Source organism: Bombina bombina, chromosome 6, assembly GCF_027579735.1.
Source record: "Bombina bombina isolate aBomBom1 chromosome 6, aBomBom1.pri, whole genome shotgun sequence".
NCBI classification, from domain to species: Eukaryota; Metazoa; Chordata; class Amphibia; order Anura; family Bombinatoridae; genus Bombina; species Bombina bombina.
Genome location: NC_069504.1, coordinates 754,918,643 through 754,930,340, shown reverse-complemented (window position 1 = coordinate 754,930,340; position 11,698 = coordinate 754,918,643). Strand labels below are relative to the sequence as shown.

At 37.6% G+C, this 11,698-nt stretch overlaps 1 protein-coding gene across 2 annotated transcripts in view; it reads left to right on the top strand.

Moving 5' to 3' along the window:
* The first annotated feature begins 9,496 nt into the window (after positions 1 to 9,496).
* The window catches only part of COL5A3 (collagen type V alpha 3 chain), a 295,561-nt gene continuing 293,359 nt past the window's right edge, over positions 9,497 to 11,698 (top strand). For both annotated transcript variants that reach the window (XM_053718030.1, XM_053718029.1), the window contains exon 1: positions 9,497 to 9,765. In XM_053718030.1, the coding sequence (XP_053574005.1) occupies positions 9,684 to 9,765 (82 nt within the window). In that variant the 5' untranslated portion in view covers positions 9,497 to 9,683. The remainder of the gene's footprint in view (positions 9,766 to 11,698) is intronic.

Below are 11,698 nucleotides of genomic sequence, written 5' to 3'. Positions count from 1 at the left end.
TCTGCTATTGAATCTTTACAACAACCTATAGCGACATATATAGATACATTCTTACAAACCCCGGTCCAGCATATGCCGTCGTTGAGAGATTCTACAACTCTCCTTGAAGAACTAGCAGATATAGAGGGAATTGGAGATGAAACTCTTCTCGTCACGTTAGACATGATGAGTTTATATACAGTGATCCCTCATCGAGAGGGTATTCAGGTGGTCGCTTTCAAACTTAACAGGTATCCATATGTGGGACCTCCTCCTGAAGTATTATTACATCTTTTGGAAACCTGTCTTACTACAAATTATTTCAGATTTGAACATCAATTCTTCTTATAACTAACCGGGACAGCAATGTGGCCCCATCTTATGCAAATTTATTTATGTTCTTCTTTGAAGAATTTGGTACTGATTTGTTTAAGATAGACAAGATCACCTTTTTTTGAAAGGTACATTGACGATCTGTTCCTATTATGGATAGGAACCCCCGGATGAACTGGAAATATGGCTCTCATCTCTGAATGCGACTCATCCTGCATTAAAATTCAAAATGCAATATAACAAACAACAGATTGATTTCTTGGATGTGAGGCTTTATAAAAACATTGACAAACTCCAATCTACCCTTTACCGTAAGGATACCGATCGGAATGCACTCTTACATTTCTCTAGCTATCATCCACCAGCACTCAAAAAGGCCTTACCTAAGTCTCAATTTCTTAGAGTGCTGAGGAACAATACAGAAGAGAGGAATAGGGATGAACAAATGCAAGAAATGAGAGAACGCTTCCAGACACGTAGTTATCCTTTTAAACTCCTGGAAAGACAATGTATCCAGATATTAGGAGATCAAAAAAGTGTGAAGACTCCGGATACCAACAGAATGACTTTTGTCGCAACTTATTCCAATGACAAGAAAGCCACACCAGATATTCTCAACAATCATTGGGAGATTGTGAACCCCAATAAATCATTGCCTTTATTACGGAGACTGCTCCCACAGATGGGTTACAGAAGGGCTAGATCCCTACAGGATTTTCTAGTGAAAACGGACCCAGTACAATGTTACAGAAAGACTACCAGGATGGACACTAAGAAACCGGGGGTCTTTCGCTGCTTAGGTTGTGTGACTTGTGGAGGGCTTATTACAGGCACATCATTCACACATCCCCATAAGAGAAAAATCTATAGACATCAATATCGACTCACCTGTACTACCACGTATATCATATATCTTCTACATTGCATTTGTGGACTGTATTATGTAGGAAAGACCTCTGATGACCCAACGGACACGGATGGCCAACCATCGCTCCACGATCCGTATGGCTTTAAAGCAGGAAACTGCAGAACAACCTGTGGCACGACACTTCCTGGACTTACAACATAAAATAACGAATCTGAAATACACCATTATCGATCACGTTCCACCGATGAATAGAGAGGGTGACCGCAACAAAGTGCTCCTACAAAGAGAAGCAAAGTGGACATTCTACTTGGATACGCTAGTACCCAGGGGTTTAAATACCCACCTTGACTGGCAGGTGTTCTTATAACATCCAGTTCTATGAGATCCATGATCCATTTGTCCACTTATTAATATGATATATATATATATATATATATATATATATATATATATATATATATATATATATATATATATATATATATATATATAGCCATAGCTTATTAATTTTATATCTTAGTATAGATAAGATTAGTCATTTACTTTTTAGCAAGTGCTATGCCTTTAAAATGGCAATTTTGGGTTAAATATATTCTAGGGGGCTATTTATCATACTTCTAATATTGAAGCGTAGCCTTGACCTATGTTTTAATTAGTATGCCATTTTTTCTTATCTAGATATTTGTAATGCCACAAGTATATTATGGTTGAAATCAGCATCGACTCATCATGGGGGCTTTTCACATTGGCAACATATGTTCTCCGCCTATGAGCATATTTGTATTTATGTAACCATGGTAACCACTGAGATACAAATGTAGCCACTGTGATACATCTTTTGCCTCGCCACTAGTTTCTATTATTTCATATGTCTGATTGTCTAATCCTTATATTATTACAGCAATTCCTGCTCAGTTTGTTATGCTATTTAAGTTTTGTTAACACAGTTTGGTTTTGTTTCACACTAGTTTTATTGTATGCAGGCTCACGCTGCCCAGGATGGTTACGCTCACGTTGGGGGCGGATCTCCTGGGGAGAACGTAGCGTCTTGCAGCTTTCACAGAGGGTTATATGTTTGGTGGTGGGTAAGCGTATTTTATTCACTGTTTGTCTGAGGACGGGTTGGTTTACCCGAAAACGTTCACGCTAATAAAAGTGACAAATGTATGTTTCAAAAGACCTTTGGAGTGCGCTTTTTTCTGTATGTATATATATATATATATATATATATATATATATATACAGTCCAGATAGAGGACAGCACAATCTTACACCAATTCAAATGCCAAGGTGCACTGCAAGCCAATTCGTATCCTCTCCAAGAACACAGGCACTCACTGGTCTTTATAAAAGGTAATCCTTTATTCAATCCATTAAAACGATAATAATACCATGACGTTTCGGCACACCATCGTGCCTTTATCAAATGTATCAAAATATTAAAAAGCTTCATATCAAACTTACCCCAAATCACCTCTTAAATACTACTGGAATATAGCACATGTCTCCAAACTATTGGACAAAAACGATGTCTATATCAGCGCAACACTCCCAGCAGATAATACGAAAAACAAAGTGCGTAAAAACATAGTGTATAAAATTCAAAAATGTATTAGAAAGGAGCATCTATATAACATTGTATCCATATCATAATGAGTGAAAAGTATCAAAAAAGCATTTGATGTCATAGTGACAGTAAACTACTTCAATTTACATATAAGGTGAGATACTAGCTCGCATTCATGCCTACTAGTATTATGGTAGAAACATGGGAACAATATGTGAGAGATGATTATATGTCCATTTTTAAGACCCATATGCTATAACAGGACAAATCTGTGTACTCTGATTATGTTGCAAAAACAGAATTTATCTAGTAGAAAGGGCTGAAGTCCAGTGAGGTATTGAGGCCATATGGAGAGATGGTATTTAGCCTGTAGATCCACTTGGTTTCGCATTGTAGTAACAGGTTCCCCCTGTCACCTCCCCTTGGGAGTGGGGGTATATGATCTATAAGCATTGTGCGTAAACTTGAAACCGCATGTTTATGTTGGATGCAATGCCTAGCTACTGGTTGTTCTGATTCACCAGTGCGTAGGGCCTCCCGTATAGCACACCGATGGTTTGCCATACGCTCGCGGAAGGTTGTTACAGTTTTGCCGATGTATACACTGGAACATGGGCAAATAATCATGTATACTACATATACGCTGGTGCAGGTAAGGCGATGCCTAATGTCGAATCTTTTGTTGCTGTTAGGGTGCTGAAACGAATTGCCCCTAAGCATACCATTGCAGGTTACACATCCAGAACAGGGAAAACAGCCCATCTTCGTGGGTTTAAGCCAAGTATCCTTTTTGTAATTCCTTATTGGATCTGACTTAACCAATATGTCCACGTCCATGGTGACAAGCACATCATCAACACTTAAACCAACATATTCCTTGAGAACACGAATCATATCTGGGGAATCCTTTAAATAAGATTCAGTATGCTTAACAACATGCTGGAGGTGCAAGTCAATGTATATGATTCGTGTTCTCAAGGAATATGTTGGTTTAAGTGTTGATGATGTGCTTGTCACCATGGACGTGGACAGCCTTTACACTGTGATACCTCATCATGAGGGTGTGGAGGCTGTCAGGTCCATGGTGACGGGCAATGATTTGTACAATGGTCCACCCATAGAGTTCCTTTGCGAAATGTTAACACATTGTCTTGAGAAGAACTATTTTAAATTTGATAATGACTATTTTTTGCAAATCGCAGGTACAGCCATGGGTTCGAATGTGGCACCCACTTATGCAAACCTCTACATGGCGTGGTATGAACGCACGCTGATGCGGCCACATGATAATAGCAACATCATGTACTACACACGCTATATCGATGATGTGTTCTTGGTGTGGAGAGGTGGTGAGCCAGCATTGCTTGAGTGGGTGTCACATTTGAATACCATGGCTTGTCCAATCCGGTTTAAGTTGGAATACAGTACAGTATCTGTAAATTTTTTGGATCTTAATATTTTCAAAGTTGATGCAGAGGGTATCACTCGTTTTGGTACCTCTCTTTATACTAAACCAACTGACCGCAATTCCTTGTTGGATGCGAGGAGTTTTCACCCTCTGCACCAAAAGAAAGGGAATGTCACCTCCCAACTCACTCGTGTCATTAGGAACAATAGTGAGATACCTATGCTACATCAACAACTGGAAGAAATGGACACGAAACTAGTGGAGAGAGGCTATACTAGAGATATGGTTAAGAGGGCACGTGATGATCTTATGGATCCCACTAATCTGGAAAAAAGGCAAAGGACAACCAAGTCAGACCCTGACCGGATCAACATGGTTACTACATATACATCAGATTCGAGACACCTCACTGAGGCGGTCCGGAGGCATTGGCCAGTGGTAGGCAGTGATCCCACACTACCATTTGGGAGGGTGGCTGCCCCCAGAATAGCATACCGAAGAGCAAATAACCTAAGGGACATATTGGTTAAGTCAGATCCAATAAGGAATTACAAAAAGGATACTTGGCATAAATGCACGAAGATGGGCTGTTTTCCCTGTTCTGGATGTGTAACCTGCAATGGTATGCTTAGGGGCAATTTGTTTCAGCACCCTCACAGCAACAAAAGATTCAACATTATGCATCGCCTTACCTGCACCAGCGTATATGTAGTATACATGACCCAAGGGGAGGTGACAGGGGGAACCTGTTACTACAATGCGAAACCAAGTGGATCTACAGGCTAAATACCATCTCTCCATATGGCCTCAATACCTCACTGGACTTCAGCCCTTTCTACTAGATAAATTCTGTTTTGCAACATAATCAGAGTACACAGATTTGTCCTGTTATAGCGTATGGGTCTTAAAAATGGACATATAATCATCTCTCACATATTGTTCCCAGAAGTAGTTTACTGTCACTATGACATCAAATGCTTTTTTGATACTTTTCACTCATTATGATATGGATACAATGTTATATAGATGCTCCTTTCTAACACATTTTTGAATTTTATACACTATGTTTTTTACGCACTTTGTTTTTAGTATTATCTGCTGGGAGTGTTGCGCTGATATAGACATCGTTTTTGTCCAATAGTTTGGAGACTTGCGGTACTTTGCCCCATTATAATAAGTATGGGGAACTCCGTCAATATGTGTAATCGGCGACACACTCGATATGCAAATATATCTATTGGTCTATTGCACATTCGCCGAGTAACTGTGTATAGTTTACATGTTGCCATGGCAACGTCGGCCCTACGATCTCACAGGGCGCACAGATCAGCGCTCCCTGATGACGTCAGACGCCGATTTTACACACGATGAGCTGGCGGCATGTGCTATATTCCAGTAGTATTTAAGAGGTGATTTGGGGTAAGTTTGATATGAAGCTTTTTAATATTTTGATACATTTGATAAAGGCACGATGGTGTGCCAAAACGTCATGGTATTATTATCGTTTTAATGGATTGAATAAAGGATTACCTTTTATAAAGACCAGTGAGTGCCTGTGTTCTTGGAGAGGATATATATATATATATATATATATATATACATGTAGGTGTATTATTTATTGTACCAAAATACCATCAGATATATGTAGAAATGTGTATTTATGAATAAATAGAACATATTCTGCTGTGTGAAGAACTTTGGAATGTGAAATATTCATATTTTCATGTCGGGTTAGCACACTTGAGAATATGCGATCGGGTTTGCGCGCGAGTAGGGTGTTTTTATCCAGTTTTTTTGCTCCATTGACTTCTATGGGGGAATACGTTAACGTGTGCACGATATTCTAACTTTGTCTTTTTTTTCGTGCATGCCATTGCGTTAGCACTAACTGATGTGTACAAAAAGCTTGCTTCTAGGTGCGTTAGTACATGAGCGAAAGTGTTCATTTCCGCTACACTTGTAATCTAACACTAAAGGGTAAATTTACTAAAGTGCGAGCGGACATGATACGATGTAGCGTATCATGTCCGATGCACATCATTAAATGCCGACAGCATACGCTGTTGGTATTTATCATTGCACCAGCAGTTCTTGTGAACTGCTGGTGCAATGCTGTCCCCTGCAGATTTGCGGCCTATCGGCCGCTAGCAAGGAGTGTCAATAAACCTGATCGTATTCAATTGGGTTGATTTCTGTCCGCCGCCCTCAGAGCAGGCAAACTGGTTATGGAGCAGCGGTGTTTAGACCGCTGCGTTATAACTTCTGTTTCCAGCGAGCCGTACGGAGCTTTATGAATTAACCCCTAAGTGGGTACCTTGATTCCTCCCAACAAACTAATCTTGTGATTTTATACCACATGCACACTATTATTAGTGTGAGTCGTGATTAAGCGATCGGGTTTGCGCTCAAGTAGGGTGTTAAGGTTTTTTAAAATTTTTTTGCTCTATTGAATTCTATGGAGGAATAGTTAATGTGATCGCGATATTTGATGTTCGGCTTTTTCCGCACATCGGGTTAGTGTGCAAACAAAAACTTTTTACTTTCAATACAAGTGCAAAAACCTTACTTCTAGCGGATTAGCGCTCGAGCAGGAGCATTAAATACCGCTACACGGGTAATCTGGCCCTTATCATCCAAGTAAATTGTAAAAAAAATTTTTTTTATTTGTGTTTAAATGTATTAAACCTTGTTGTTTAAAGAGACAGTAAATGTATAATTAAACTTAAAAGGATTGGATATAGCATGACATTTGACTAACTATTGTTTTGCTTATTTCTATTGCTATCCTTTGTTAAAGAAGAGTAATACTAGGCAAGCTCAGGAGCGTGCACATGTCTTTAGCTGAAACTTAGAGCATAGATACGTAGGCTCACATGCATGCACATCTTGGACACTAAATGGCAGCACTGTTTGAACACTGTTATAAGAAAGGTACTCAAGACATGCATACTCCTGAGCATACATCAGTATGCTCTAATGGAAAGACATTTCAATTGAACAGCGTACATTTGATGATAGAAGTAAAATGGATTTTTTTTGTTTGTTTTTTAAATTCGACTGTCTATCTGACCAGAAACGTTTATTTTGACTTCCATGTCCCTTTTAAAGAAACAGTAAAAATATGATGAAATAGAAAGCTAATAGGACAGCATGAAACAGAGATGAAAAGAAGATATGAAATGAGCTGATAAGAAATTATGAAACATGACTACAAGAGATCCGTTAATATGATGCAAAAAGAACACAGTAAGGAGCTTAAATTATACAATAAAATTAAAGGGATAGGAAAGTCTTAATTAAACTTGCATGACTCCGATAGAGCATGTCATTTTGAGACACTTTTAAATTCACTTCTATTTTCAAATTGCTTAATTCTCTTAATATCCCTTGTTAAAAAAGAATATACACATATGCTACACTAATGGTAGCTAGCTGCTGATTGGTGCCTGCACATATTTGTCTCTTGTGATTGGCTGACTAGATGTGTTTACCTAGCTGCTAGTAGTGCAATGCTGTTCATTCATCAAATGATAACAAGAGAATGAAGCAAATTTAATAATAGAAGTAAATTGGAAAGTTGTTTAAAATTGTATGTTCTATCTGAATCATGAAAGAACATTTGGGGGTTTCCTGTCCCTTTAAGTATCTGGTGAGCTTGAAAAAAGCCATAATCAATGATGGAATCTGAAAGAGCCTTCAGCCTCACCAGAAACAGGAGTTAAGAAGCAGCGGTATTAAGACCGCTGCTCCTTAACTCGTCCGCCTGCTCTGAGCGGCGGACAGCAATCAACCCGATCAGATACGATAGGGCTGATTGACACCCCCCGATAGCAGCTGATTAGCCGTGAATCTGCAGGGGGCAGCATTGCACAAGCAGTTCACCAGAACTACTTGTGCAATTTTAAATGCCGACAATGTATGCTGTCGGCACTCAGCGATGTCGGGCGGACATGATCGCTGCAGCGTATCGTGTCCGTCCGACAGATGGTAAATTGGCCCCAAAGACGGTAACATAAAATAAAAACAATATATGGTACAATTTGTATGGGATAATGAAGCTGAAATAATCTGGAGTAATAGTAATAATGTAGAGCATGATTATCATCAAAAAGGTAGATGGTTACTAAACTAGATTAGCTCAATATGAGAAGGGAATATAATCTGAGCAAATAGAGCAAATGAGGTGATGAAACTGGCACTAAAGATCAGGGAATATAAACCTTAAAAGATAGGCAGAGAGGGACTTGAAGCCACAAAGAACAAGAGGTGGGGGAAGTAAGGCACAGGAAGCTGAAACAGGCAAGACAAGACATGGAAGATAAAGGAATGTGTGGTGAGATGGACAAGAGACAAAAGAGACAAGAGAAGACAGTAATATAGTGTGGTGCATAAGGAAATCATTTTTAAAAAGGAATGGAAAGGGTCTAATTGAAGTAAAAAACATAGCATGCATAACCATATATATTTCCCTATGTGTGTATATATATATATATATATATATATATATATATATATATATATATATATATATATATATATATATATATATATATATATATATATATAGTATGTGTATATATATATATGTGTGTGTGTATATATATATATATATATATATATATATATGTGTGTGTGTGTGTGTATGTATAGATGTGTATATATATATATATATATATATATATTTATATATATATATATATATATATATATATATATATATATATATATATATATATATATATATATATATATATATATATATATATATATATATATATATACACACAATACATCATGCATCTAGAGAAAGGGAATAAATATTAACAAATAATCAATTTGAAGAGCATGCAAAGAAAAAGGACATATATAGAGCCACTTATTGCTGTCAGTCAACTTGGGAAGTGATAGAGAAAAGCAAGGAGTCTAGGTAAGGATGTGAATAGAGAGTGAGTAAATGAAAATCACAAAGAACAAATTCTGACATAAGGAAGAAAAAAAGAAAGAAAGGAAGGAAGAGGGAGACAAAGAAATGACAGTTTTATAGGCAATGAAAAAGAAGAAAATGATAAGGCAAAGTAAGTGCAAGGTGGATATGAAAGGTGAGAGGTTTGCATATCAAACATGAGTGACAAAGAATGCAAGTGGTAAACTAGAGACACAGAAAGAGTGAGGAATACCCAGACAGATTAGCAAAGAGGAGGGAGGGTAAATAATGGGGGAAGAGAAATAGAAGCAGGGGAGGCAACACTAGATGAATAGAGGGAGAGATAGAAAAAACGGTGGGGGGGGGTAGAAGGACTGAGAGTGGGAGGGAGGGACAGACAGAATAGGAGGACACACAGCCAGACAGCACTTACTGGGAGAAAATTGATCCCACAGAGAGAGAACTCAGCCAAAGACCAGCACTCCAGCACTATTCTTTCTCTCTCTCTCTTCATACTTTTCAGACTCATGGATAAATAGAAGTGTGACATCGGATTACAGAAGTGTGTACATCTCTTGGTATTCAGAGGCATATACCCTGCACTATGGCAAAGTGGATTTTATCATGGGATTGCTGGACTTCATTATTACTGATAGTTCTACAGGGGCTTCACACAGCAAGGACAGGTATTGTGACACATTTGTCAGCACCTTATTGCTATACAAAAACATTGCAAGCAGGCTATGGTAAATTAAAAAATGGTCCTAATATATCTGTTGCCAAAAATAGTTTAACCAGCAGCTTTATAGGTTTAATGTAACTGTTGCAATATAGTAAAGCCAATTAATCTGATACATATAGGGCTGGTGATCTCCAGTCTAGTATATATAACTGGAGCAAACAAGTAAAACATTTTTTCCTTTTGTATATTGATCAGCAAATTCACTTTATTCTCTTTTGAAAGGTAAGTGACAATTTATAGTAATATTTCTTTGGACTTGTATATATTAATAATTGACATGCACACACATGCATATTAAATAGACAGATAGATAGATAGATAGATAGATAGATAGATAGATAGATAGATAGATAAATACTAGTTACCTATGGAAGATAGGTAGACAGACAGGAATATATCTGTCTGTCTACCTATCTTCCAAAGGTAACTATGGATGTGTGAAACTTTACATTATAACCTAACTTTATTTTTACATTTATATATGTTGAATTTGAGTTTGTATATTTGGAGTTTTCAGCTCTCACACATGCAACAGAGAACTGGAGTACAAATAAGTAATATCATTAAGAGTATAGCAATGCCAGTCTGTCAGTGCTTCTGGTATTAGGGAAAGATAGTCATAGAATAGATGGTTTGCTAGACGGAAGGGAAGAAAAAAAGAAAGAAAGAAAGAAAGAAAGAAAGAAAGAAAGAAAGAAAGAAAGAAAGAAAGAAAGAAAGAAAGAAAGAAAGAAAGAAAGAAAGAAAGAAAGAAAGAAAGAGAAAGAAAGAAAGAAAGAAAGAAAGAAAGAAAGAAAGAAAGAAAGAAAGAAAGAAAGAAAGAAAGAAAGAAAGAAAGAAAGAAAGAAAGAAAGAAAGAAAGAAAAAAAGAAAGAAGATTTTTTATTGCTTTTTGAAGCAATAAAAGGAAATATATAAAGGGGTTATATGATGCAATAGAGATAGTTAATTATAGGGTATTTAGAGCAATAGAAGAAAAAATGTTACAGGTAACAGAGAAATAGAAATGTTGAAGGTAAAAGTTACATTGGCTTTCGTAGAAATGTTTTGAGGGGAGGAGCAATATAAAATACCAAAATAATATCAGTGGCATTTTTTGCAGCAGGAGATAGAAGCTTGTTGTTTATATGAGCTGCACATGATTTTAAAATTTGTGGTTCATTGGTTTTAAAAGAACAAAATACCAGAGGGGAGCAATAAGATTTATTAAAACAGCTTCTCAGAGCCAGGGCCCAACTAGATCTCATTGGGCCCTTTGAAAAAGGCTGTAGCCAGTTCCCCCATTTATATAATGCCCTTTTGGCTGTTAACAACACCAAAAGCTGAGCCTGCAACCACACAGAAGCAAGATGATCTGCTTTGCTATGTCTGTGAGTTATCCTTTCACCTTGATTGGCCAATGTCAGAGGATATGCACCTCCTGTACATATAGGGTTACAGCTTTTTCTATAAAGCAACATTCTGGTGGCCATCTGGGAAACCCTGACACCATAAAACAGAAAAAGGCAAACCCCAACACTTTACTTGCACTGTGAATCTCCTGCTTTGCAGGAGGGTACAAAGAGGGGCCAGACATTATGCAGGTGGAGCCTGGGAAATGCAAACCCTCCCAGTAGCAATGCCACTGCTGATTGTAGGGTTAAGATGGGTCCCAAAGAGCTGTGAGCCAAGTGTTAATTGAGACCTCTAAGACTCCTGTAGTTAAATCCCTGCTCAAAGCACTAGGAGATCTTTTACTTGGGATTAACCTTTATAGAGCAAAAAGAAAAAAGAAGTGTCATAGGGAAATGTGAAACTATAAGTAGAGAAAACCTTTGTATGAAATTATAGAAATTGCAGAGAGGACATAAGGGGTATTAGAAAGTATAGTGTGACAT